This window comes from Anser brachyrhynchus, assembly GCF_964034855.1.
Source record: "Anser brachyrhynchus genome assembly, chromosome: 1".
NCBI lineage: Eukaryota > Metazoa > Chordata > Aves > Anseriformes > Anatidae > Anser > Anser brachyrhynchus.
Window position 1 is genome coordinate 148,637,867 of NC_137694.1, and position 26,205 is coordinate 148,664,071.

The 26,205-nt window shown below is 36.8% G+C and overlaps 1 protein-coding gene across 4 annotated transcripts in view; it reads left to right on the plus strand.

The window, feature by feature from the left end:
• MYO16 (myosin XVI) overlaps positions 1-26,205 on the plus strand; it is a 386,560-nt gene that overhangs the window by 142,604 nt on the left and 217,751 nt on the right. For all 4 annotated transcript variants that reach the window (XM_080577669.1, XM_080577670.1, XM_080577671.1 and 1 more), the window contains 2 exons: positions 13,169-13,277; positions 22,292-22,416. In XM_080577669.1, coding sequence (XP_080433795.1) covers positions 13,169-13,277; positions 22,292-22,416 — 234 coding nt within the window. The remainder of the gene's footprint in view (positions 1-13,168; positions 13,278-22,291; positions 22,417-26,205) is intronic.

Consider the following 26,205-nt stretch of genomic DNA (forward strand, 5'->3'; position numbering starts at 1 on the left):
TGCTTGCTGTCTTGTCTCAGAATATTCTGTTTCATTCCAGCTTAGTTCGTGCCCTGTCCTTCACAGTATTGTGGTTGATCGTCAGAGGATGCTTCCTCCCCCTATGCTGCCTACAAAAAAATTAAACCTTACCAACTGTCCAGTGTTGTACACAAGTGACAGCTCTCACTAACTGCAGGTTCTTTTTATTTCCTAAATATAATTCTCCTCCCCCTATGCTGCCTACAGAAAAATTATACCTTACCAACTGTCCAGTGTTGTACACAAGTGACAGCTCTCACTAACTGCAGGTTCTTTTTATTTCCCAAATATGAGATTGGTTGACCTTGTGCGATTACAAGCTTTATTAGTGGTTATAAAGTAATTCTTAATTCTAGCTATACTGTCTGACTTAAAGACTTTTTGATAGGGAAGTCCAAAGGCTCACGCCTTGCCGTGTGAAGGAGAATTATCTTCCATTTGTTCTAAAAATAAAAGGCAATAATTTCATAAAGTGACCTTTTGTTCCAGTGTTATGAGACAGGGACTGATCATTTTTCAGTGTGCCTGTCATAATTTTTAATTATTACAATTAAATTAAAGTCAAAAATAAATTGTGCTGCTATACTGTTATCAGAGGCATTCAGTGCTTGATTCATTTCATTTTTTTTCTGTAAGCTCTGCAACTGATGGGTAGTGTGCAAGTCCCATGTGCACAAGCAGATGGGGAAATTTTAGTCTTTAGTCATCAATACTCTTTGAAGGTTCCCTTATAATTCTCTTTTCTGGCCAAATAATATGAGGGATGACAATATCAAGTCACATACCTATCCTTCTGTACTTCAGCCACCTCTGTTGTTGACCTCATTCTGATCCTTTGTCTTAAAAATAGAACTGAATGCTGTTCTAGATGAAGAGAACTTTTCTTTGTACTGTAATAACATACAAAAAAATTGCTATCATCTTTTATTGCCACTTCTTTAGTCTACCTTGAATTCCAGTAAAAATGCTAAATCACAATGAGAAAAAAAATTCTGAGATGTGTTCTCAATTTTGATTTAATTAAAAGATTTAAAAGTATGTCTTAGCTTATTTTTGTGACATTCAAACTGGTCCATCTAACTCATTTGTTTATCCTAACTGAACTTTATTATTATTATTATTATTATTATTATTTTGTCTACTAAGCCAAGAGAAGCAGCTTCTTCATGCTTTTTGTGCCCTACAGGTACCCTAATGCCTCATCATTTTGTCTCTTTTCTGAGAAACCCTCACTAAAACTATTCAGTAGGTGTTTGGACCCAATTTATCTATGGGTGCCCTCGTAAATTATTAAATAATACAAGATATTGCTTTCTTTGTATTATGCTTGGCTTTGGAGATGAGAATCATGGATAGAAGTCTTCACTAACTGTTCTTTATCATCATACTTGTTTTTTAAGTGCAAAGCAATTTTCTGGCAGCTGGAATATTGCCTTATGTTACAGTAAGTGCATATCTCAAGAGCAAGATTGTTTCCAGTCATTTCTGTTTGAATAAAATGTATGTGTAGACACTGCAGAACTGGATGTTTAAACTCACAGCTATGTGACAGCCTTAGTCCTGGACTTGAAAATGTTCTACCCATGGCCCAAACTCATTGATGGAAATCAGTGTCACAAAGATTTCTTGAGGACAGCTAAGTTAAGGAAATCAGACCTTATGTAGCTCAGAAATGGAAGCCTTAAATTCCAAGAAATCTTTGTGATGTATGTTAGGAGCCAGAATATGATGAACAACCATGAAAGTCAACTTGTCAGCTAATTAAAATGCAAGTAACTATCTGTATGCCCTTAGAATTAATAGGATGTTCCCAAACCCCATAAAAGTTGTACTGCTGGGGAATGGAAATAGTAAGTACTCCAGAAATGTACCTTATTTTTTATTTGATAGCTTCTGGACTAGTAGATTTTAACTTTTCATCTTCTTACTCTATGCTTAGTTGTATTTTACTTTGAAAAATGTTACTGAAAACATAATGCACTTCCTCAGTGTTATCAGAAGAGTTCAGTACTGGAACTGAGGTTTCATTTGCCTTTTACAAGCCTTCCAGCTGATGGGCAGAATTTAAGTCCCCATGGTGCACAAACAGATGGGAAAATGTTGGTCTTTAGTTTTCAGTCATCAGTGCTAATTCTTTTATCTTCTGAATGCATTAGTGCAACAGACTATGCCTGTCAAGCAATCTGTAATATGTGCCATGACAGTTTTTTGTTTTTTTTTTTAAACTCTACTGAAAATCCTTTCTGTGAAATGACATTGTCTACATTTTATTAGCTTAAGGAAAAATGTGTTATTCCTAAATTGATTATCAAAATGGTTGTGGAACTTTGATGATTTTAAAGTACTATTTTTATTAAAGTGCTTCAACAGCAAATCTGTTTTTAAATAGAGCTGACTATTTCTTTAGATGTCACTGATCTTATATGTGTACATCTATATGATGCTTTTTATAAACAGCCACTACATTGGCACACTTCTTTATTCTGTCTTAGCTAGTCTTTCACAGAGGTTATGCCTGGGATTTTCAGAACGCTGTAATGTTCTTTATGCACATTGGCATGCATCCATAAATGCTATTTTCTAGATTAAACAAACAAACAAACAAACAAACAAAAGGTCTGTTTTGACCAGGAGTTAAGTTACATATTCAGATTTTGGTGCTCCTTTCTGCAATATGGAAACACAGGATTGCTGCGAATTAAAGAACTTTACTTCAGGTTTCACTTGTCAGCTGAAATTCTTTTACAGGGATCTTACACAAGGATGCTTGCTGCACAAACATGATTGAATTCCCAACTGTATTTGCATGAAGGTTCCTTGTCTGGTCTGTCTTGTAGCTATGACGGAAAAAGACACACACAGTAGTAATGGTACAGCATAGCTTTTTATTAATATAAATGCTTATGCTTTAGAAAGTATTTAAGTGTTTTGGCAAAACAAAACAAAACAAAACAGCACTTAGTACTCCCCTGCTTTACTTTAGTGTGCCTTAGTGGAGATAGTCAGTCTCTTGCCTTTGGTTTATTTTATGTGCCGGGAGAGTACTTAAAAGACACAGAATTCAGCTTTGGTTATGTAGGCTGTGTTGTCACAGACATAAGGGATTGAGTGTTATGTTTCTATGATGTAACTTGTATTGCAAGTTAACCTTATCCAGGTGTCAGACAATTCCTGCTTCTTGTGAAAGAATAATTTTGGTAGTGTGCCAAGGATGGGGTTATAGACAGTAGCTACTTGCACAGAGTTTAAAGCCCTGAAATAGAGTCAGCCTCTTCACATGATCTGCAGGTAGCCATTGACTGAAGGTCAACTGGGCCAGCCCAGTTTACAGAGCTTTGCTCTCTGCAGAACCATACAAAGGAAACTGAGAGGTTTTTCCATTTGTGTGAAGGGAGAATTTGCCTGTCATCATGAATGTGCCTTAACATGAGGCACTACTAGGGAAGAAATCAGCTGAGCAGGAGGATTCGTTCCGTTCATTTTTTCTGTAGCTACACAAGCACATGTAGGGCATGCAGGGACCATTTGTTAGGGTATCAAATGACAAGCATGATGGATGCAGTTAGGTCTTTCCAGTTGTTATTTTGATTTGTGATCCACAGATTTTACTTCTGAAATGCTGAAAGGAGTGTAAGTTCTTGTTCAAATTATTTTGAAAAGAGACACTCTGGAAAGAAAGGAAGAAAATATCTTCAATTTGGAAATTCCTATGCACCACTTGTATTTCTTCAATACTTTTAAAAATTTGGGTTTCAATAAATCAGATTTCACTGAGGAAAAAAGCCTATTATTTTGGAAAACTTAGGCCTAGGTCTGGTATCCATTACAGTCAGGGTATGGTGGTGTTTAGATGTGGAAGTTAACTACCTGCAAGTACCTTAACTGCCTGAGAGAAGTTATAGTTTATTATTTGTGATACTTTGAAGGTCCAGTCATCAGTCTTAGCTTACTGAAATTCCCATCTAATCACACATCAGTTAGGTCCCCTCAGGCTGCAGTGGTGGAAATTGCCCTAAAAGGATGAAGAATAGGCTTGTGAAATGTTGCTTCTGTACAGCTGAAATTTTAATTCATTTGTTTTTTCACTGAGATATGTAAAAGAAAAGAGCCTGCTAGGATTAGCTGCATAGCAGATACTACTGTTTGGGGAATGATTTTCTATCAGTCCCAATCCTGTCTTCCATAAAGGGACTATGCCTTTTCTTTTATTTGGGAGGGATCATTAAAGCCAAAGTAGAAACTAGAGCAGTGTTGAGACAATTGTACTGCATGCCATGGACTGTACTGGAACTTAAAGATCTTTATAGATGTCTTGCAAAGATTCGTGATCCTTCTTCCATTCTCTTTCAAGTCCAGGGGGAGGAGAAAAAAAAAGTAAAAAAAGTAGAAATAGGTAATGAGTAGAAATAGGTAATAGGAGTAGGAGTTTACCATAGGTATGTCTACCTGTGGTAGACTCCTACTCCTGAATCTGCTCAGGGGAAAATGGTAGCTGGCTTTTCACGGGCTTTTTTTTACCTTTTGTTCTGGAACAAGAATCCTTGTTTTACTCTGGAATTGATAGAAATTGATTAGCTATATAGCTGACATCTTAACAATCTGCAGTGTTATGGGGAAGGAACTTTAAAAAAGATTTATGTGGAAAAAGTTAAAATGAAAGTGGTAAGATGGCAATCATCATTCTGAGAGACAATATCTAGATTCTGTACTACGTAGTTTCTATACTGTTCTATATATCCTAAAAGAGAAAAGTGGTAACTCAGCTTGTGTCTGTCCATTTTCTTCTTATTAAATAGGTAAACCTGGATTACAACAGGAAACAAGTAGGGTAACTGTCAACAGAGGATCTCTAATTATAATCACTGAAACCTCATCTTTTTTTTTTTTTTTTCCCAGTTCTTCTTGTAACTAAATTGTTATTTCTGTGAAATAATTTCCTGCCTACAGAAAGTCTGTTCTTGAAATGATTTGGAAAGAAAACATGCTTTTGAACTGAGAACAGCTGCTCAATCTCATTTACTCTTTTATTTCATTGTCTGTGGTTTGCTAATGTGAAGTCTTTTAATTTTTTTGATCCCTGCCTTGAGAACTGTTCCTGTTCTGCTTAGTATTGTGAATCTGTGGAAAGTGAGATCAGTGGCTACTGACCTAAAAACAAAGTTTGTTTCTGCCTCTGTCTCATTCATACTTTTTTTTTTTTCTTTTTCTGTTTTATATCTGCACATATTCCTCAGGCTGTATTTTGTATCTCATTACCTTCATACAGCCCCATGGTTGTAATCCTAGGTAAAAGAGGCAGTGGCTGGATCATGGCTGAAAATCTCATGTAATATTTTAGAATAAAACAGAGCAGAACAGTTGGAAGAGACCTTCAAAGGTCATCTAGTCCAACTGCCTGACCGCTTCAGGGCTAACCAAAAGGTAAAGCATGTTATTGAGGGCATTGTCCAAATGTCTCTTAAACACTGACAGGCATGGGGCATCAACTTCACTAGGCATCCTGTTCCAGTCTTTGACCACACTCATGGTAAAGGAGTTTTTCCTAATTTATAACATACCCAGGACTTTCTATTATACAATTAAACATAAATTACGTATTTTTTTCTAATACTCAAATAACCTGCTTAGAACACAACTTTGAAAGAACAATTTTAAGCCTCCAACAGAATACCGGACTTTCAGCTTGAATTAAAGTAGATCATAGTTAGACTGTCTGGATACTACGTGGCTTCTAGCTAAAATGGATGCTGACTCTGGTTCAGAAAGCAGTTCAAACGTCCTCTCTCAGCCAGCTAACTCCTGTCAGCACGAGGATGCCTTAGCTCTAGCATCACAGCTGGGGAGATGATCAAGAGGAAGTACCTTAAAGTTCTGTAGGTAGGTGGAGTAATGTTCCAATACTTCCCAAGTCCTTCAGAAACCTCAGTAAGTTAAGAATCCTCTAAGAATGCCTAAATCAGAGTACATTATGATCCAAAGAGTTGTGATGATTTCATGTTTCTGGACATAAAATCTAGTGGCTAGAACTCTGAGCCAGGATATAGGAGATGGTTAGAGATGGCTGGAGACGATCTAAACCCACAGCTCTTATCCTCCCCCTCCCCCCTCCCCAAAAGAGACTTTAATTATATCCTTACAGTGTTTGGAGAATATGTTTTTTACCTCTCCTGATGACATTAGGCTGCTGATAAACAAAATAATGTGGAATTCAGAGTGACAGAAGAAATCCTTTAAAATCTGTTAAGAAGGACGCATTCCTTAGAATGAAGATCCCTGTGTTCCTGTTCTATTTCAAGTAATGCTAGGTAGATATATTTCCCATTAGGGAATCATGGTAAGATGTAAAAGAAACACTGAGAATAAGAAAAAGTATCATGGATTACTAGCCAGCTGGTAAATAGCACCGATACGGCTGAAAGTTCTAAGACTGACACTAAATCAAACATTTAATTAAAGGCTTGCCAGTATGCATGTTAGTTTAATTTGTAGATTTCAATTATTCTTAAAAAAAAAAAATGGAAAAAAAAAGAGAGATTGATTAAGAAAATACAGAATAAATAGTATGCTTATGAGTTAACAGTATCACTAATTAGGATTCCCAAATGTAGAATGTGGACTAAACTCAACCCTTATATTACTAATGAGAATTTGGACATTGATCCACTGGGATATAGCTACAGCAAAATATTTTTAAGAGTTTGTGACTGTATTTATACCTTTGCCCTTGAGCCAAGTGGCAAAGTGTAGCTTGAACAGGGAGAGTACCCTGAAGAGGACTCTGGCTGTGCTTACAGTCAGTTCACAAGTGATTATGTGATGAAGGTAAATTCATCATTGTAAATTCTTGCAAATCAAAAAGTCTGATAAAGCTTGGACTTCAAAAACTGTTGTTTTAGTTTTTTTTTCCACACCTTCCAGAACAGTGTTTGGAAAGGAAGAGTCCAACTCCTCCTACATCCTTGTACGCAAAGTGTTTTTCTTCCCTGTACTATTCTAAATTAGCCAGAAGTTCAGCTATACAAAGATATGACCTTGTGATAGGTTAGAGTGGGAATGTACACAGTATGATTATTCTGCAGTTGTAGCCGGTGAATTTGAAGTTGTTCATTTCTCTTTCACTGAATGGGAAGTCATCTCAAACTACTTTGTGTTCGCAAAAATGTGTGTGTGTGTAGATTGGCACCGTGAAGCCATTCACATCTAACCTGCCTCACTCTGTGATCAGTACCTGGTCTTTAGGGTAATCAGTTTTTCTGTATATGTGGAATTAAGCTATTTTATCAAGTCTGATGGAAATGAATACATATGATATGTTCTACAAAAAAGGAAAGCAGAAATTAAAACAGGATTAAAAAATGTGCAGTAAATTAGTGCTATCACAAATTGAAGTATTTTGAATCATTGTTTCTGGAACCAGAAGTGAAATCTTTTCTCCTTTCAATAGCCAAAAGTATTTTCTCTCTGGCAGCAAGCTTTGATATCTGGTCACACAGGGACACTGTGCAAATCTGGCGCTGTCCACTCAGTTGTTATTGATTACCAGCGTTCACTCTCACATGGTCTTTCTGCGTATAGATGTTGTTCCACATAGCAGTGCATGCACTTCAGTTGCATTTTGCATTCTGTATATTGAATCAGGTTTCTGCGGGAGCATTTTTTATAACCTATTCCCTTCAAAGTCTTCCTAAAATGAAGCAATTTATCATTGAAGACAAATATTTTTCTCAGAAATATTTTTTATAACTTATGGGATATATTGGATAAAGTTTTTCAAGACATTCATCTTCTTTATGAGAAATGACTGGAGTATGAAGATGTGTTGAGAATGGGTAAGCCAGTAACTTCTTGTACATGCTATGCTGAGCACTGCATGCAGAATTCCAGTGGGTGGATAAAATATTTGAACTGAAATGGAATAAATAAGGTACTGCATTTTGTATTTAAACTGTAAGTGTGCATAGAACTTTGGAAACTCTAATAGCCTGGGGAAACTATTCGTCTTAGTTCCTTCAAGAGCTACAAACAGAAACCTAGGAACAAATTAGAACTATATGCAGATAGTCTGCATTGCTGGATATATCTAGGTTTCTTACTGTCTGTCTTATAAGGCCATATATGTAACAGTAACACTCATACTTTAGCACGATCTTGACCATCTGAGTTTGGACTAAATGTACAATGTTTGTGGCATCTGTTACCTGCAACATGTTCTGCATCTTTGTCATGCTCTGTCTGTACTTCTGCTTGAGACTACTGCTTTTGTGCTGCTTAGTTTACTTCTCTTTCATTTATTTATTTTTCTCTTTTATTTTTTATTTTTTTTTATTTATTTGATTTTATTTATTTATTTGATTTTATTTATTATTCTTTCATTTATTCTGCCCCGACCACTATCGGTTAGTTACCTGTGTGAGCATCTGTCATCTTTTTTGCACCTTTAGTATTGCCATCTTTTCTTCACTCATACAAGAAGCTAAATGGAACGTTTGCATTTTAATTAGAAAATAAGATTTCAAATCCTCTTATAGGACCTACCATAGCTAGCTGAGAGATGTCTGGGAATAAAAAGAATGCTGAGGACCTGAAAAGTCTGTGTCACATTTAACAGTGAGGAATTTCCAATGCATTGCAGGCAAATATGTAATCAGTGAACAAGCGGATATGCTCCATACTATATACACTTGGAAATATTGGAGTGTACAATTTGCATCATACTGACAACCTGTTAACCTTTTTTTTTTTTTTTTTTTTTAATGGGATATTGTGCCATTCACTTAGAAAGGGAAATACAGTAAAATTGTCTACCTTTGGATGGTAGCACAATGTATTTATGGATTTTAACTGCAGTTGTTTAAAACTCAAAGTTTCCCGTTCATGGGAAATTTTGTTATTGCAACAAAAAGAGAAGAGTTCTAGTCTGTCTGTCTTTGGTGGCTGTGAAAACTGCTGCTGTACCACTAAAGGAAACGAGCTCCTTACTTGCCATCAGCTGCTTTGCATGTCTCTGAATGTCTCCCCTTTCCCTGAACTAAGGTCATCATGCTTCCACAGGTTTCAGTAGCATGTGTGCCGTGTACAGTGTACGTGCATGTTCCTGTGTGGCAAAATGCAAAATACAAATTTATTAGGGGTTCCCCATGTTTCCTGAATTAACATGAAGAGTATGTTGTAGTTGACTTTTTTTTTTTTTACGCAACTGAATATCAATTATTGGCAAAAAAGTGTCTGACGAGCTGGTAAAATCATCTGGGAAATCCTATGCTTCTCATGTGCTACAGTGGCTTTATCACCAAATTTAAATTAAATTCATATTTTGACTAATTGTAAAAGGTTATTTATACATTGGCAACACTTCAGATGTACCTGGATTAATTAATTTGTTCTTCATTTGTTTGGTTTGTGGGTTCTAATGATAAATAACTATAAGTTTTCCATCCGTATGCATACCAAAATCTGGTTCAATAATGAGAATCCCTTGAAAAAAAATGCCCATAAGCAACTTAATTTGAAATAGTTACAGTGGGAAGTCTGTCTTTCACAGCCTCATGTGAAAGAGAGGAAAATGAGGGAAAAATAAAACCTTGTGAGAAGGGAAGCAATTTTTATCTATGTACCTGTTCTCAGTTTTGTTTCCATGTAGACAGAAAAAATGATTGGATAATCTAGGGTGTTTTTTTTCTTACTTTCTTTTTTTCAGATGTCTTTCACAAAGGTGGATTATTTCAGTTCAGGACCTCTTTGAAAGCATAGCTAAGCACAGAAATAGAATTAAGAACTATTTTTGGGAATGCACCAAAGAAGCTGAGCTTAACAACAATTTCCAGTACCTGCCTTTGTGTGTACTGAGATCTTTGAATTACGTGCTCCTGAATCAGACGGCTCCTCTCACGAGACAAAAAGATTATCTTTTTTCATCAGTTGTACCCAGAACTGCTTTGCTTTGCGAAGCATGCTGGAGTTTTATAGTGGGCAGGCTGCCAGCGGGGCTGCAGATGGCCTGTGTGGAAGGAGCCATGGCTGCCCCGCGCAGGGCACAGCCAGTTCCAGCCAGCTCTGCTGTGAGCAAAACCAGTCCGCAGTGTGCCGAAATGGAATGGAGCGTCAGGGGGAGTTTATGTCACCTCTGAAAAATGTATTTAAGAAAGGCTGGTAATGGCTAGAAGAAATGCAGGGGACATGGGAGATGTTGGCAGGGCAGGGGAGACACCCAACGAGTGGCAAGGGAAGGAAGCAGGAAAGACACTGAGGCAACAGGGGTGGGAGAGAAAGGCCAAAGAAGTGGAGGGCAATAAGTTAACTGAAGTAAAATTTCCTGACTGAACACTTGTTTTCTGGCCAGTGACAGACTTTATAAATAGTAGTATTCGTGGCTATTCTCAAAACATTTGATAGAGTCTTTAAAACTAGATTTGGTGTGGTCGGATGGGTAATACAGCCTTCTCCCATGAGGTGACTAGCTTGGTGGGTGAGCAGTGGCTGTTGTTTACTGTAGTGAGGCTTTTGACACAGTCTCCCATGGCATCCTCATAGATTAAGTGGTAGCTGAGTTTAGGGAAACAGACAGTGAGGTGGATTGAAGCCTGGCTGCATAGCTGGGCAGGCCCAGAGGGTCGTGATCAGCAGCCCACAGTCCAGCTGGAGGCAGCTGACCAGTGGTGTACCCCAGGGGCTGGTACTGGGTCTAATCCTGTTCAACATCTTCATTAATCACGGAGACGATGGGCTAGAATGCAACCTCGGAGAGTTAGCTGGTGATACAAAACTGGGAGGAGTGGCAGATACACCTTATTAAAAGTGCTTATTATTAAAAGCCACAATGAATTTATTTTTAAAGAAAGATGCTACTTTTAAAACCATATCACTGTCCAGAATTGCCTCTTCACTTGAGTTCTGAGAGCCTCTCCTATCTCTGCTGTCCCAGCTTGTACCAGCCTTGACCTTCTGCTTGAGTGCAGTTCATTGTGCACATTTCTGAAGAAATAAGTTAATGTAGAACTACCAAAAAATTACTTGAAGCTGAGTAATTCGATGTTACATTCTCCTTTCAATGACATTACATTACATCTTAGAGAAGGAATGAAAAGTGTGCTGCTGGTTCGTTTCCTAATTTTCCTGAGTTTAGTGTCAAAGGTCTTTTGTCTTCTTAGCTCAAGAAGGAAGAAAATTCTGTAGATTTATTATTGTTCTCCTGAACTAGTTCTGGCATTGCTTAGAGATTATTTACATGCAAGGAAGTATATGTACCTTCAAGAGTTTGTTTTTTTACTGCATGCAAGTCAACTGGATACAGAAGTACGTTACTTTGTTGACTCTACTATTATCAGCAAACTCTTAGAAGCAAAACAAAAAATCATGCTATTCAATAGTGGAACAAGTGTAGTAAATAGTTATTAAGCTATTCTATAAAGAGGTTATGATCTTCAAATCCATACTTCATCTGCTTTTTGGTCACCTCTTTAATTTTGTCTAGCAGGATAGGCAACTAGAAATTTATTTTTATAGCACTATAATGAATGTAACATTTTATACCTTGTAAGTCTCCTTCCATGTAAGTCTTCTGTTCCTTTTCACTAAGCATGAGAGTCAACTACTCTCATCTAATCTCATTTAGCCATCTAACAGATATGCATCTAATCTAAATTTGCTGTCTAGGCTTCCCTTACAGGCAGTGTAGCAACACAGACATTAAAAGAAAGTAATATACTTCATAGCAGGATAGGTTATTTTGCTGGATAGTCTATCACATTGTGGGATATCTCAGGTATTTGAGACAGCTGCAGTGAGTCATTCTTTGATGCCTGTCTGTCCCATTGTCACTACAAAGGGAACCCAGGAGATTAGCTCAGACTAGCAGTCCAGTTCCAACACCTTACATTTGATGACATGAAAGCCACATGAATTTGCTAGTTTGTGATGCTGTATTTCACTCTGATCCAGGAGCTGACCCCATTAAGTGTTTCTTTGATATGGTACTTAAAGTGTAAGCTCCTGAAAGAAGCAGTCATACCTTCTATTAATAATTCCTTATTACAGTTGACCTCTGCCACAGTGGTTTTAAGAAAGGCTGTCCTTAGTGCTCCTCATTTTTATTTGCTAAACTTTTATCATACAAGCTGGTAAGAAAAGTAATTAGATTTACCAGAGGTCACTCTTATTTCATAATTCCTTTCAGTTAAAAGTCATAGAGAGAACATTTGAAATGAATTAAAGTTATAACCTCTTAAAGAAGATACATGACATTTTACTGTAGTGTAAACTTTTATGTCCACAATACATTTATAATATTTTCAGGGATATGAAGAGAGCTTTCATATTTTTTTTTAAGCCCTTCATAGTGCAAATTGTAACAGTAACAGTACTTAATATAGAAAATACAAGGTTTCTTATCATTATGGTATATTCTTTTCAGTCTTCTGATGTGTCTATTCCCATCCCCTCCTCTCCCCCTCCTAATGGCTCCTTTTAGTTGTGTGTCTTTATATTGAATTTTGAATGAAACTTACAGAAATGTCAGACTGACTCCTTTAGGGAATACAATTGAAATCATCAAGCTCGCTTTCATTGTCTCCAGTTGGTGACAAATGGCAATTTTATTTAGCAAGGGATGGTTCTTTGTGAGGCTGGATTGATGGATGAGGCCATAAGAGGTTGGGCCGGCTGACAAGGTTACCCCTACCAGCTGTCTGCCCATCCCTGCTGCCTGGGTGTCTGCGCTGCTTGTCAGTCAGCTTTTTGAACCATTGCTGTTTTCACTGTGTAGTGTTTTAAGGCAGACTGTAATTGGTGACAGCTTAGTTTACTTTAAAACGCTGTGCTGCAAACTGTGGTGGTTCCAAAACTCACTGATGAGCAGCTCAGACATCTGTGCAGTAAAGGCCGGCTGGACAGCTAGGGTGGCAACAGTGTCAGCTGTCCCTGGCAAAGCCAGTCCTTTCTGATGTTCAGAAGTTCTTTATTTTATGTGTTTTTTTTGTTTTATTTTGCTTTGTTTGTAATGTTTCAAGTTACAATCAGCCTGCTGTCTAAGAACTCCAGCTTTGAAATATTTTTGAATGGGAACGTTAGCTGGTCCTGATATATAAGAACCCCAGCAGTGTTTTCAGGTTTCATTGCAAACTCTTAAAATGTTTTTCATTCTTGTATGTAGGCTGGAGCGAATGTACTGCTGCAAGATGTTAATGGAAACATTGCACTTGATTATGCCATAGAAGGGACTGAATCCAGCAGCATCCTTCTGATGTACTTGGAAGAAAATGGTAAGTCAGCTCTTCAGATTCTGGAATGTTTTTATTGAACATGACATCAAGCTGAAAAGTACAGATATTGATTTGACATATGTTAGCAACTCTGTTAGTTTGGAGATGGAGGAGAGGAATATGATCTGGAATCACAAAAGTTTTCAGTGTGTTCAGATTGGAACAACTAACACCGGTTAGTGACAGTGGCTGTTGTCAGATCTTCCTTTGCCCATTCATATGGAGATGCTAGAATGTTAATTAGAAGCAGAAAAATGGCAGTAATGCAGAAGCTTTTAAACCAACTAATTGAATGATGTCAGAAGTAATTTTTACATTTTATTTCATTTCCCATGTGAGTTATGTATACCATCAGAGTATGCTTTTATATGTTAAATATAAATCTCTGCAAATCTTCTGAATGGAATTGTATATGCAACTTTATTACTTATTTCAAAATATTATTGTTTGTTTGGTTTTGCACTGAGAAAATGTAGCTAGATTTGTATTATAAAATATGCTTAATATGTTGTAGATTACAGCATCTGTATTGGAAAAAAGCATTTGTTTTTCCAAATTTAGGTACAGGTTCTGAAGTGACTTTTCTAGTATTGCTTTTGACTGTAATTAACATTTTAAGGGGCTCATCATAAAACTGAGGAAAATGTATTAAGCAGAAAAAACAAAGAGCAGTGATAGAAAAATGTGTAATTTCACATTGTCTCCATATAAGAAATATGCTTTAACATAAACTAAGTTAAATTGTATTGTGTTAATGAATACTTAAAAGAAAAGTTAAGTTAAACTTGGCAAGGAAATCACTCTTAGTGTCAGGTCCTATACTCTTGGTCCATAGATCATTGGTGCATTAAACAGGTGCATCATAAGTTTGGTTCATCACCTTCAATGGTCTGCTACTCTTCTTCCCTAACTATATGCATCACAAAGAAACCTTGTTTTGCACTTACTTGTTAGAATTTAATTAGTATCTTCTGAAGTATTTAAATATTCTACTGTAGTTAAAAACATTATAGTTGATAAGGGAATCACTGGAGGAAATAAAGCTTTGTGGATAAGTATGAATTATTTTGAATTGCCTAAAATAAAGGGTTCTCTGAGGGTTGTTTTCATGAAGCCCTCATCATAGCAATAATCCCCATGCACACCTGCATGCGTATGGAGCAATGTTACGGCCAAAGATCTTGTTGCACAAGAGCGTTATCTGATCCTGTAGTAAATAGCATCCCCAGCCTGTAGTGTTGTGAAACACCCTTGTATAGTCTCACCCTGTAAATACAATGTATAGGGCATGTTTCCCTATTCTCTGTACTTCCCCTACATTCCTAAAAGGTTTCCTTAATATTTTCCATTCCTTAGTGCAGCCTGATTTACAGCATTAAGATTGCTGTGTAAAATCATCTGTACTCTGTACGTTTGTAATCATCTGTCATTGCTTTTTATGGTGGAGTTCACAAAGAAAAATAAAATCACGTGCCATGTAGCTCAGCTAACAGGAAAACAAGAAGCTATCAATTTACTTTTATGAAACAAAGTAGGATTGGAACAATCAGTTTTGATGCTACAGAAAACTTTGTTAATTGGGAACATTAAAGTTCTTAGAAGTCTTGTATGTTTGTAATTTCTTACAGATTTTATCACTGGGGTAGTTTTACTGCTTCCAGTTGCTGATTATACTTATATGGGCTAAACCATTATTTCCTTCCTCTTTTTTTGAAGGTTATTTTAGAGGAAACACTGAAACCTCTTTTATCTCCCTTCTTTATTAGCAAGGTAGAATTTAAGTTATCTTTCTTACTATTTGTCTGTTTTGTGGAAACATTAAAATGTCAGTAAAGCATCTCAGGGAAGATAGCAAATGTGACATTTCTATATAAGTGATGGTTCCAATTTTGTGTTTCAATGTATGATCATTTGATAAGCATTCTTGTTGTTTAGTGTCTTAGGTACATATTGAGAGGTCATAGGTTAATGAACTCCTCCCTTCTTATTTCTGGAAGTATAAAGGCACTTTAGTCTTACTTCATACAGGCCTAAGCAAGCCACATTTAAATTGATAGCCCTGCAGGCCTTAAGTTTGGCATAGCCAGCTGCTTAAATATTTTTTCAGCTTCCCAGACAGCTTTCTTGAATAATTCCCTTCCATGCCTACCTGACTTATAGCATCCAACCTATCTAGTCTAATGTTAACTTGGATCTGTTCAACTGCACTACAAATCTTAGTGATGGGCTCAGCTGTGCCCTGCAGTGGGCCCACTGGAGCCGTCTGGAACAGGCTGTCTCCATCACGGGGCAGACTCTTGCCTCTTCTTACACCAGCCAGCCCTGCAAACCCTTGTGCTACCAAAGCCTAGACACCTATACCAAATACATCTGGTCATGTGTTTCTCAACACTGGTACTTTTTATGAAAATAAGAACAATACGAAAATCTCAGATATGTATATATTTCACCAGTTTTAATTGCTAGTAATTAAAAAAAAAGAAAGGATGCCAAAATATTCTTAACATTCAGGTTGTGTTATAGAAACCCTTAAAAAGATCTAGTAGTAATCCAACAGGGGAAAAAAATATGTACTCTTTCCTTAGTGCACTCAAGAAAAGCCATTGCTACAGATCAATATCATTTCATAAAAGAACTTTTCTAGACTTTCATGTTTAAAGCTATGAAAGGCTTTTCATAGGCCTTAAGGAATTATTGCTAACATACTATAATCAGAATGGACTACAGTGTCAACATATACAAGTTGTTATTATTATTATTATTATTATTTGAACCATGTGCAAAGTGATGTAAATGTCTGCTTGTAAGTTTTCTGCTACTAATGTTGATGCAGTAGGTTGACAGAAAATCAGGCAACCAACACCAAACAGCCTCAGGGTAGTTTAAAGCTTTTCACTCTGTTTCTTGGTTGGGAATCACCTACCTGTAGGACTATAACACACAAATAATCAATTTTCTGTGTAGAGCTAGATTAAATGCTGATAAAGGGATAGGTGACAATGTTGCCTGTGAGAACCAGGGGACTAAACTTCATGTTTCACTAGATCCCTTCATGTCCTAAAAATGAACCACACAGAAAATGCGACACATCCAAAATGTCGTATTTGAGAGTGTTCATCTGTCTTCCTTTGGCCTTTGTATTTTTTATTATGATCTTCAATAGACTACCTTAGCTTTTATATTTTATAACTTTTGAGGAACTGACTTTCAGATCTCAGACTCCTCTTACTATTTGTGTGCTTCCAGCATGTAAATGTGTGGTCAATTAAAGAAAAAAAATCCATCGTATGGAAACATTTTGTTACCCATATGTTTTTATCAAAGGAAGAGCCTTTAAACTCACTGTGCAGACTTTTGGCACTTGAATTAACATTTTAAGTTATTGTCAGTAGGTTATGTTCTACTTTGTAAGTGACTCTAGAAGGAAAACAGGCATCTCCTTGACTAACAGCCTTTACAGATATTTGAAAAAAATTGTGAAGAACATCAGAAATGAGGGATGGCCTTTTAGTATCCTTTTGAAGTGCTCACTGATGAACAATCTAATTCTGTTACCATCAGAAATAAAAGACCAACATTTATAGAATTCCTAAAATTATCATAGAATCACAGAATGTCTTGGGCTGGAAAGTACCTTAAAGACCATCTAATTCCAACCCCTCTGCTATGGGCAGGGATGCCACACAGTAGATCAGGTTTCCCAAGGCCAATTATAACCTTCAGCAAGTTAGAAAAAAAGTTGTCAGTGTCCTGCATGTACCCACAGGTCCTGCAACCTGTTCACCACACTCCTAGGGGTTTGGCTGCCTGTGCTCGAGGCCACCTCTGATGTGGTAGAGCCGTGTAGCCTGGGGAACAGTTAGCTGAGAGGACCGCTCAGTAGTGGGATGGAGTTGGGAGATGCCTTGTCATGATCTTTCACCCATCCCCTGGCTCAAGAGCCATGTTCAGGCTCAGGCCTTTGCCCTTGGTCCTTGCCTGAGCCATGTCTTGGACCCTTACCCACTGTCTTGGCTTCCTGGCGTCACAGGACTGTTGGTTGGCCCAGATTCCCAGATCGCCAGACCTCGCCTATTTTCTTGTTGGGTATGCTGAGGCTGTGCCCTGGGCAGCGAGGACGCTGCCCCATGTTCCCTGGCACTTGTTGAGTAGCCTGATCGTACAGCTCTCTCACAAAAACATCCAACCATAACATTAGGAACTTCCAGAGAAATATTGAGTACAGAAGTATTGTACATGATTAGCTAGTTTAAGACATGATGCTTATCTCAAGTAACCAGGTGATGACACACTTGTTTTGCTTCTCCATTCTAGTATTAACATTACAAATAAATTAAACATGCAAGACATCTCCACAGATGAATGCTTTAGGATTAAGCCTTGAGATTGTGCCAGTCTGTTAAAATAAATGAGTTATTTTTGTTATCATACAAATTAAGAAGAGACTGAATTCACGTAACTAATTTTAGTTAGATGGGTCATCAACATCCATATTATAGACGAGACAGTGTTTTTCACTAGAGTGGGAGAATTATCACTCTGATGTCTACATAAGGGGAAAACAGGAATTTCATTTCTGATAGATTTTCAGAGTAAAAAGAAATAACCTAAACATCATTCATTTGCTTTGACAGCATATATAATAATAGCTTTAAAGACAAACATGTAAAACCCAGTGACAGCCATCAGTCAGTACTTCTGTAATGAATTAGAGCTATACCCTCAGTAGTTTTGTGGGTATGCATTCTTTTGCACATACTGAAAATATTGGCTTCTCTTCTCACATAATAATTGTTGCTGAAAAATATCTGTTCACATCCTGAACTTTGAAAATCAGATGCACATAATGCTGCTAAGTGATGTTCACAAGAGCTACTGAACTGTGTAATTTTACAAAATTAATGCTCTATGTAAAGCTATCTAATAAGTGGCCAGTAAATCTGAAACTTTATGCAAATAAAGCTGGATGAAGTAACAGCCACACATGAATAGTATCATGAATGAAAATGAATATATCAAGAATGGTACCATGATTATTTTTTTCTCACTGATTATTTGTGAACATGTTTATCCTGTACTGTGCCGCACAGGAGAAAAACATCTTCTGAGGTATGGTATCCCCAGAATTATGGAATATAGATCAACACTTTGGGTGAGAAGAGCCTTGCTGTGATTACAGCTCGGTGCAGGAAGGGCAGATATAGGCAGGGTGAGAGAACTGAGAGAAGAATTTAGAGGAGCAATTGGCTTCTCATAGCTGTTTCAGGTTTATACCATACATTTGTACTTGCAAGACATGATGATATTGACCTCTCTTAAAGACTCCTACGTGCCCATTAGACATGTAAATTAGTTAGAAAAAGAGTTGCTGCTGGGTGTCCTCAAGTACAGAGCTTTTGTTTGGTCACAGAAACAGGTGTCTGCCTGACAGAGACACTTCTTAGTAATGGATGTTTCTGAGGAAAATATTTTTATAGCAATTTTCAGTTCTGTTTGCCATGTATTGCTTTACTACTTTAAATGAAAGTTACTTTCCCCTTTTTTATCTGAGGTTTTTACATTCCTTTGGGTTGTCAGTTCTATAGCCATATCCCAGAAAGGGGGAGAGAGCCAAAGTAAATGAAACGGCCTTTTCAGGTGTTTCTCGTAAATGTGGAGAAGTGATACATTTTGTAGCTTTTAGGTTATGCTCTTGCTTGTCATCAGCACTGACACTCGTCACCCAATGCTGTGCTCTGCAGGGTCACTACCATTTTAACTATTCCTTCTCCATCTCATCTCCTGCAGAGTTTGAGAACATGTAGCTCTTCTGATTTTACAGGGTATTTGGAGTGTATTTTCTATCCTATGCCTTTCTTTTTTGACTTTCCTTTCCTTTTTTTTTTATGTGAATCTGTTCCCATACTACATGCCAATTTGGTTTTCTTCCTCTATTCATGCTGGCTGTCGTCCCATTTCAGCTGAATATCTAAACCATATTTTCCCTTTGAAAAGCAACATGAAGGTCATTCTTTGATTCAGACTGCGAGAGTTACTGTATGGGTAACATTTTTTTATTCCATCTAAACTCATGAAAACTATCACTCCCTGGGGAGGGAGAGAGGACTCTGCAGAATTACAAACTTGATTAAGGGAAGGCAATTACTGACCAAGTCTCTTTGTTTGAGTCTCAGGGAACGACTCATGCACATGCTTGGTAAAGCTGATTCTCAGTTCCTCACTGGAGAAGCCTTCCCTCTCAAATCCAACGTTTCCTGAGCTCTCGGGATTCAAAACTCTGCAATTCTGTGATTGCAATTTAGATATTTTTTTTCCATGTTCTCATTCTATTTTCTATAAAGGCAGCAGAAGGGAATCTCTATTGTTCTTGTAGCATTTTCAAAACTCATTTGGACATTGCTAAAATGTAGCCTGTGGAACATGTCACTGAGGTAGCTCACTTGTGCCTTTTGTGTAGCATTGTTTATGCATCTTCTCTGAGCTGATGGGCATATAATTACATGTATGTTAGAACGTTTAAAGCAAATGATGCGACTGAACTCTTCTTGATTCCTCTTTCAGCATGAGTGAACTTAAGTTTTCAAGTCAGGTATTTTGGGGACCTGCAGAGAGTACACAAAGGTGCTATCAAATGTGCTTTGCAAGGCAAGGATCAATATTTCAATCAATCAGCCTTCTTTTTTTTTTTTTTTCTGAAGAAAATCAGATACTGGTATTTCTAATTTGTAAACTGTGAACATAGTTTCCATGTTTGAGTGTTATAGGTATTATGGTATTTTGCATGGTCAGAAGGTACATTAATTTCTACCTATCACCTCTCTCCTTGAAAATCAGAACTTACTGTAGTTGCTTAGTGGAGACATCAAAAGGAAGACAAAAATTGACATAAATTCTGTCAGTAGTAATTTAAAATGGCCTTTTTCATCAGGTATAAAACTATACATATATTTTATATATTGCATATATTTTAATCTTTCTTACATGACAGCATTAGATAGAGCTTAATCATGGCCAGGCAAGTTTTGTTTCAGCTTTTTGTTCTATATAATGTGCTTAACAAGTAGAGTCAGTGTTAGAAATGATGACTAATTTGGGGTGTATGTAGTCCTTCACTATTTAGCGTTTTGGAAATTTAAACTTCTGCATTTGAGAGAGTTTGGCTACTAGGGCAAGTATGTTAAACTATCAATTTACTGTTGCAAAAAGCAGGAGCTAGGAAGAAACGGGAAGGTAAAATAACATGACATCAGTAATTTGTAACTGTCGTGAGGTAGGTTTAAGTTATTACTGTGAAATGCGATGAAGGCATAAAAAATTCTATTCTGACAAAATGAATAAATACATTGATTCTTAGGAGGTACTCAGAATGTCATATATAAAACCTACATTGTGTCCCAGTCTTGCGACTGTCAGTCAATATATGTTTGCACAGTCTGCTTTTGGGTGGTTATCTAATTTAAGCTGTCAATACAAATATATGTTTGTCTGAATTGAATTTATGTGAAAGAGCACAGGTTTTAGTCCAGGTGCAGAACATGTCTCATTTTCTCCAGTTTAGGTTCACATTTGTGTTTTACATTTGGTATCATTTAGTATCATTTGGGTGGCAAGTATGAAAATAAGAGATAAGTAAATGTGATCAGCGAGACAGTGTTCTTGCTCTGAACACTTCACCTTAGAGCTGAAACTCTTTAAGGTGCTGCATGCAAATAAAATTCAGAACATAGAGCAATGTGTAGAATAGCATGTTAGAGAAAGAAAATTAATGGGATTCTTTGCTGGACTACATGTGGTATACCCATTTGTGTGAGCTCCAGCATAGCTTTAAACTATGAGACTTTAAATATGCTTTTACCCTGAAACATGCTTCAGTCCTTTTAGTAATGAAGAAAACCCTGCAGGAATTGTTGAAAAGTAAATGCGAAATGAATCATTCAAGTAAAAATATTTAAGCTACATACTTATTATTTAATTTAATTTATTATTTGTCACTTTTCAGCTCACTGACAAATGTGGAAGAGAACCAAGAAATCATTTATTCGTATGGTTTTTGTTATGTCATGACCATGGCAGAGAGGAAAGATTTTTATATTCATATTACATTTTCTATATATGGATGTAAATGACCACTGGAAGTTATGAGCAGAAGAATCAAGCCCTGAATTTTGGTTAGATATTCCAATCAAGCCAAAGCCAATTGCAAATTTAACCACTCAGCAATTTTGTTGTACCCTCCGTTTCTAATTTTAAGTCTCTTCAGACTGGAGGCCATGCTTTCTTTTGGATATAGACTTCCTTGCGTATCTTCCTTTTAAAGCTGTACTTTGACAAGTGTTTCTTTCAATAGCAATGCTGACTCAAGCGGTCCCAGGCTCTTCATTCCTTTCATCCCCTCCCATTTGTTCCTGCCTCCAGACCACATTTTCACTAGGTTTATGGGCCTTGCAGTGGTCCAGGCCCAGCTGGAAAACTAATCCTGGCTAAAAATAACCTAGGCAAATAAAAAAGTGTTGAGTTTTAATGTCACTTGCTTCACTTCACAATCTCTCAAGCAGTTGAGCTGACAGATATGAGAGGTTGGTCTGGGGCACTGTAATGAATACAGAAGGGTGAAAGAATGCAGTCAAAAATAATATTCATTCAGTAAGTCCTAAAGACTTGGAGTGGCTTCCCTCAAGTGATTTTTTCCCATTCACAGCTGTTTTACTTCTCACAGGTTCAGTGGATTTAATGATATTCCAACTGCTTTGCCTACAACTGCTCTTGCCAGTTAACGGGATCACGACCATTTATCTGTTATTTCTGAATGACATTAAATCATCCATGTAGTGACTGATAAATAAAGATATGAATCAGTTTGTTGGTAAATATGAGCAAGTAAACATGTTCTGTAAATATACACTGAAGTCTAATTAAATGATGACTAGCCTTTTACAAAACCAGGAAACAAAATCATATGTGTTCTTGACCGATGAATGGAATAGCAGAAGGTTTTAGATCTTTCATTTTTCCAGGTGTCGAGCTGAATTCATTGCGTCAAATGAAGATACAGAGACCTATGACAATGCTTACAGATGTCCGACAGCTCATAGCAAGTGGAGGAAGCGTGAATCAAAAGAATGATGATGGAGTTACCCTGGTGAGTAGCAGTATGTAATAGAGTTTCAGCCCTGTGAATACGCATGTATTTCAACTGTAATGATGACTGGAAGTGCAGATGCAAGGCTAGGCTGTTCTGTACAAAAAGACATGAAGGAGTGTAGAATTTTGGTTCTTATTTGTCCTTTTGAGAATAAATATATGTCAATGCCCTGCACAGTACAGATTTTGAAATAGGCTAGTGCAATATCTGTGTCTTAATGTCAGCTTTCTTACTCTTGGCCACTGAATATGCAACACAAAAAATCAATAACGAAAAAATAAATATTGTGTTCTGTAGTTTAGAACTAGAACAGATACTTATGATCTTTGACATTGTATGTAAGAGAAGGCCTAAAGCTTCACCGAGTGATTACTGTGTTAGGCTCATATCTTCTGGCTGAGCTAGTCTAAAACACTATGTCGTGAAGCTGTCCTGTCTTGATTCAGTGTAAGGAAGCCTGCACCTTATCATTGGATAAATATTCCCGCTTCTAAATTTGCTTGTTATTTGTAATTGCAGGTTCTCATTTTTTTTCTTTTCTTTTTTTTTTTTTTTCTAATGGATATTACTACTACACCAGCTACCAAATTATTTTAAAATTAACGTATTTTTCCCTAAATAGCATGTCTGTGAAATGTTCTCTTTGCATATAAAACCTTCAGCATCGTTATCAATCAGGAAATGATCATTCTCATCATTAAGATGTTGAATCAGTTTTTAAAAAATTGTTGTTTTTTTTTCCAAGTACTATACTAAATCAGAATTGTATGTGTTACTGAACCATTCCATTTATGCTGAATTGCACTCTGTGATAATGAATTAATACCAGATCATTTGTATTTAGTTCCACGTTTTAACATCTGTGGAGAGTTTAAATTATTAGTGTTCATATTCAACTATTAGCTTCATATTTGGGATTGTTGAATCCTAGCATTGGCTGTGTCAATTGACTTTTGGGGTGGCTGCCTCAAGGCAGTTAACTGTAGTTAAAAACAGGAGGGAAGGGTTGTGGGTGGGAAGGAATGAGGCAAGTTTTGTTTACTTTCATTCATAAAAGCATTAATTTAACTTCCACTTTCCTGTTACCTTTAAGCTAAGCTGCTAACTCAGTACATTGCGAGTTGTTTGTACTTTACTCTTATTGCCACTTTGGTCTGAATTGGCTTCATTGAACCAAGTCAAGAATTTGCCTGATTATCACTTCATAAAACCTTTTCTGTAGTTAGCAGGAATAGCTGAAATGCATGTATGAAATGTGTTTCACAATACTGCATATACCAGAAGAAAAGCATTTTGATAGTTTGTTTCTTCTTGTTTGGTGGGATGTGAACAAAGGGGATATTTTTGGGCACAGTTTTTATGTTGAACTTTGATTTCTGGACTTCTTTCATAGTCTTGCCACAAGTAGCTACAGAGTGAATCATTTTGCTTTTGTTTGAGATTTGTATTATGTGAAAGTTTTGTCTTACAAATTGGTGGGAAATACAGAATTTGTTAGACTGCTCTGTCTCTATTCATGGGTATGGAGTCAGCCAGTCTGTGATAGCTGTGTGTGTATCAAAGGGCTCTGCGAACAGTTTTTTGTTGCCCTAAATATATCAGCACAGAGAAAACAACAAATATACCAGTTGCAAAGAGAAAATGAGATGTATTTTCTTTTGATAGAATCTAAGATGATACAGTTTGCAGCAGGAACATAATTATATTTGAAAGTGAGCGTACCAAAAAACAAGTCTGTTGCTTTAATCCTATTGATTGACAGTCACCGTCTTTTTTCCCAAGTAATAATGTTTTTTTTTTATTATTATTTATTTATTTGCTTTCACTCTTTACTGTGTAATCAATTGAATATATATTATGTTCACTGAATGTGCTCCGTTTCTGAAGGTGTATTGTAAGCCATAGCCAGAAGTACATTCTTTATTTGATGTTGGGCATACCGAGAAGATAAACTTGTCAACACAGTGACAAGCTGCATCAGACTCATTGCCAGTTTGGAAGAGCGCTGTTGCACAGGACTGCCCTGAGAACTAACTACATCTTCAGTTCAGATTGCTAAGCAGCAGATTAAGTACCTTGTGGATGGAGTAGGTGCTATAAGTCCTGAACAGAGAGCAGTAGATTGGGAAAAAATGTTTAGTCTAGCTCACTTCTCAGCTCGATGTTCTACTGTATTTTGGTATATCTCTGGAAAACCTATATATACCCGTTGGTACAAACATAAACTACTTTCTTTGTGGCAGCAAAGGTGGAGAAGAGTGGCACTAAGCCCTGATTTTTCCACCTCAGGAATTTATTCTCTGTAGGTCACAAACAATCTTTTCTTCATACATTATCTAAGACCACGTGTAAATTAGGATCAATAAGGAAAAATTGATGACATATGTACGCACTCTCCTGTATTCATAGCACATACATATGTGTATATGCAGTACAGACACAGAATGATATGTGGTAAACTATTTTTTCTGATAAATTCTCCTGTAATAATTTTTTCTTCAAAAGATTTTAGTCATTAAATATTTCCTTTGTCCTCTCAGCTTTTAAACTTCTTTAAAATAGTACTTGTCAAATTGATGTTTGAATAGAAAATGTAATTTCTTTTGTTAAAAACAAAAAGCTGAAGCTATATCAAATTATGGGAAAATGTTGAGGTTTTTGTACATTTGAAATTGGAACATTTATGGTGAACATAATTGGTGTTCTGCCCCCATTCTAGGGGAAGATTTTTGATGTGCTGTAATGTGTTTCACCCCTCTGCATCAAGAATGTTCATAAAGAAAACTTTATGCTTACTCTCTGCAGGTACAGCTGAACCAGAAGTAAAAAAATAGTGGCAAATAATATCCTGGACTCAGTTTTTGGTGTCTCCTATGCTTATAGTGATTTTGCAACCCACAGTTCTAGTAAGAGGTTTATTGCAAGAGGTTTCTTGCCATTAGCCATCTGTTCCAATTCTCAGAAAAATTGTCTCTTAGGCTAACAATGCTTCAAGGGGAAAAAAACAAACAAACACAAAAAACCCATGTGGTTGGGCTACATTATTTTGGTGTACAGGTTACCCCTGTTCTGCAGTCTTACTGAACCCTGTTCTTATTGACGTTTACAAGGATTGATTCCTTCTGACTGTGGGTGGGGAATTACATTCTGCCAACTTCCAAATGCAAATTTTGTCTCCTTTGCTCCCGGAAGTGGAGAGAATGTTTGAAATCATAGCAGAGAGCCATGAGAAAATAAACACCACTACGCTGTGAAATGACCCATTCTGGTCATGTGAGGTATCTGCCTCAACAGAGTTATTCACCATACATAAGAAACAATTTCCACTAAAATTTGCAAATGACAAATTTTCCCTCAAGTAGGATTCCTTATTGTGTTTCTTCTTTCACTTGATTATTACTAGTAAATTACTAAGTAAATTATGCTGCCCTACCATTTCTTTCTCTATGAATCCAATTTCTCAAATCACCCATTAACAAAGATAATTTTTGAGCTTCCTCTTTCTCTTTCTTGACATTGCAGTTCTTAGTAACTTGTCTCTCATTCTGTCTTTGCTACTCCTATCAACAAGCCATGAGAAAGTACAGATAGCTTTGAAGTTGTCCCTGCTTTAATGGGAAGTTGCACTATGGGACCACCAGAGGTTCCTTCTTACCTGAGTTCCTCTCATTCTTTTACTTTATTTCCCTCTTCTTCTGTCCCACGGTACCTCTGAAATGAAGTATAGTGGTATAGAAAATCAATTTAAAGTATTAAAGCAATTCCACTCTAAATGATTAAATTATC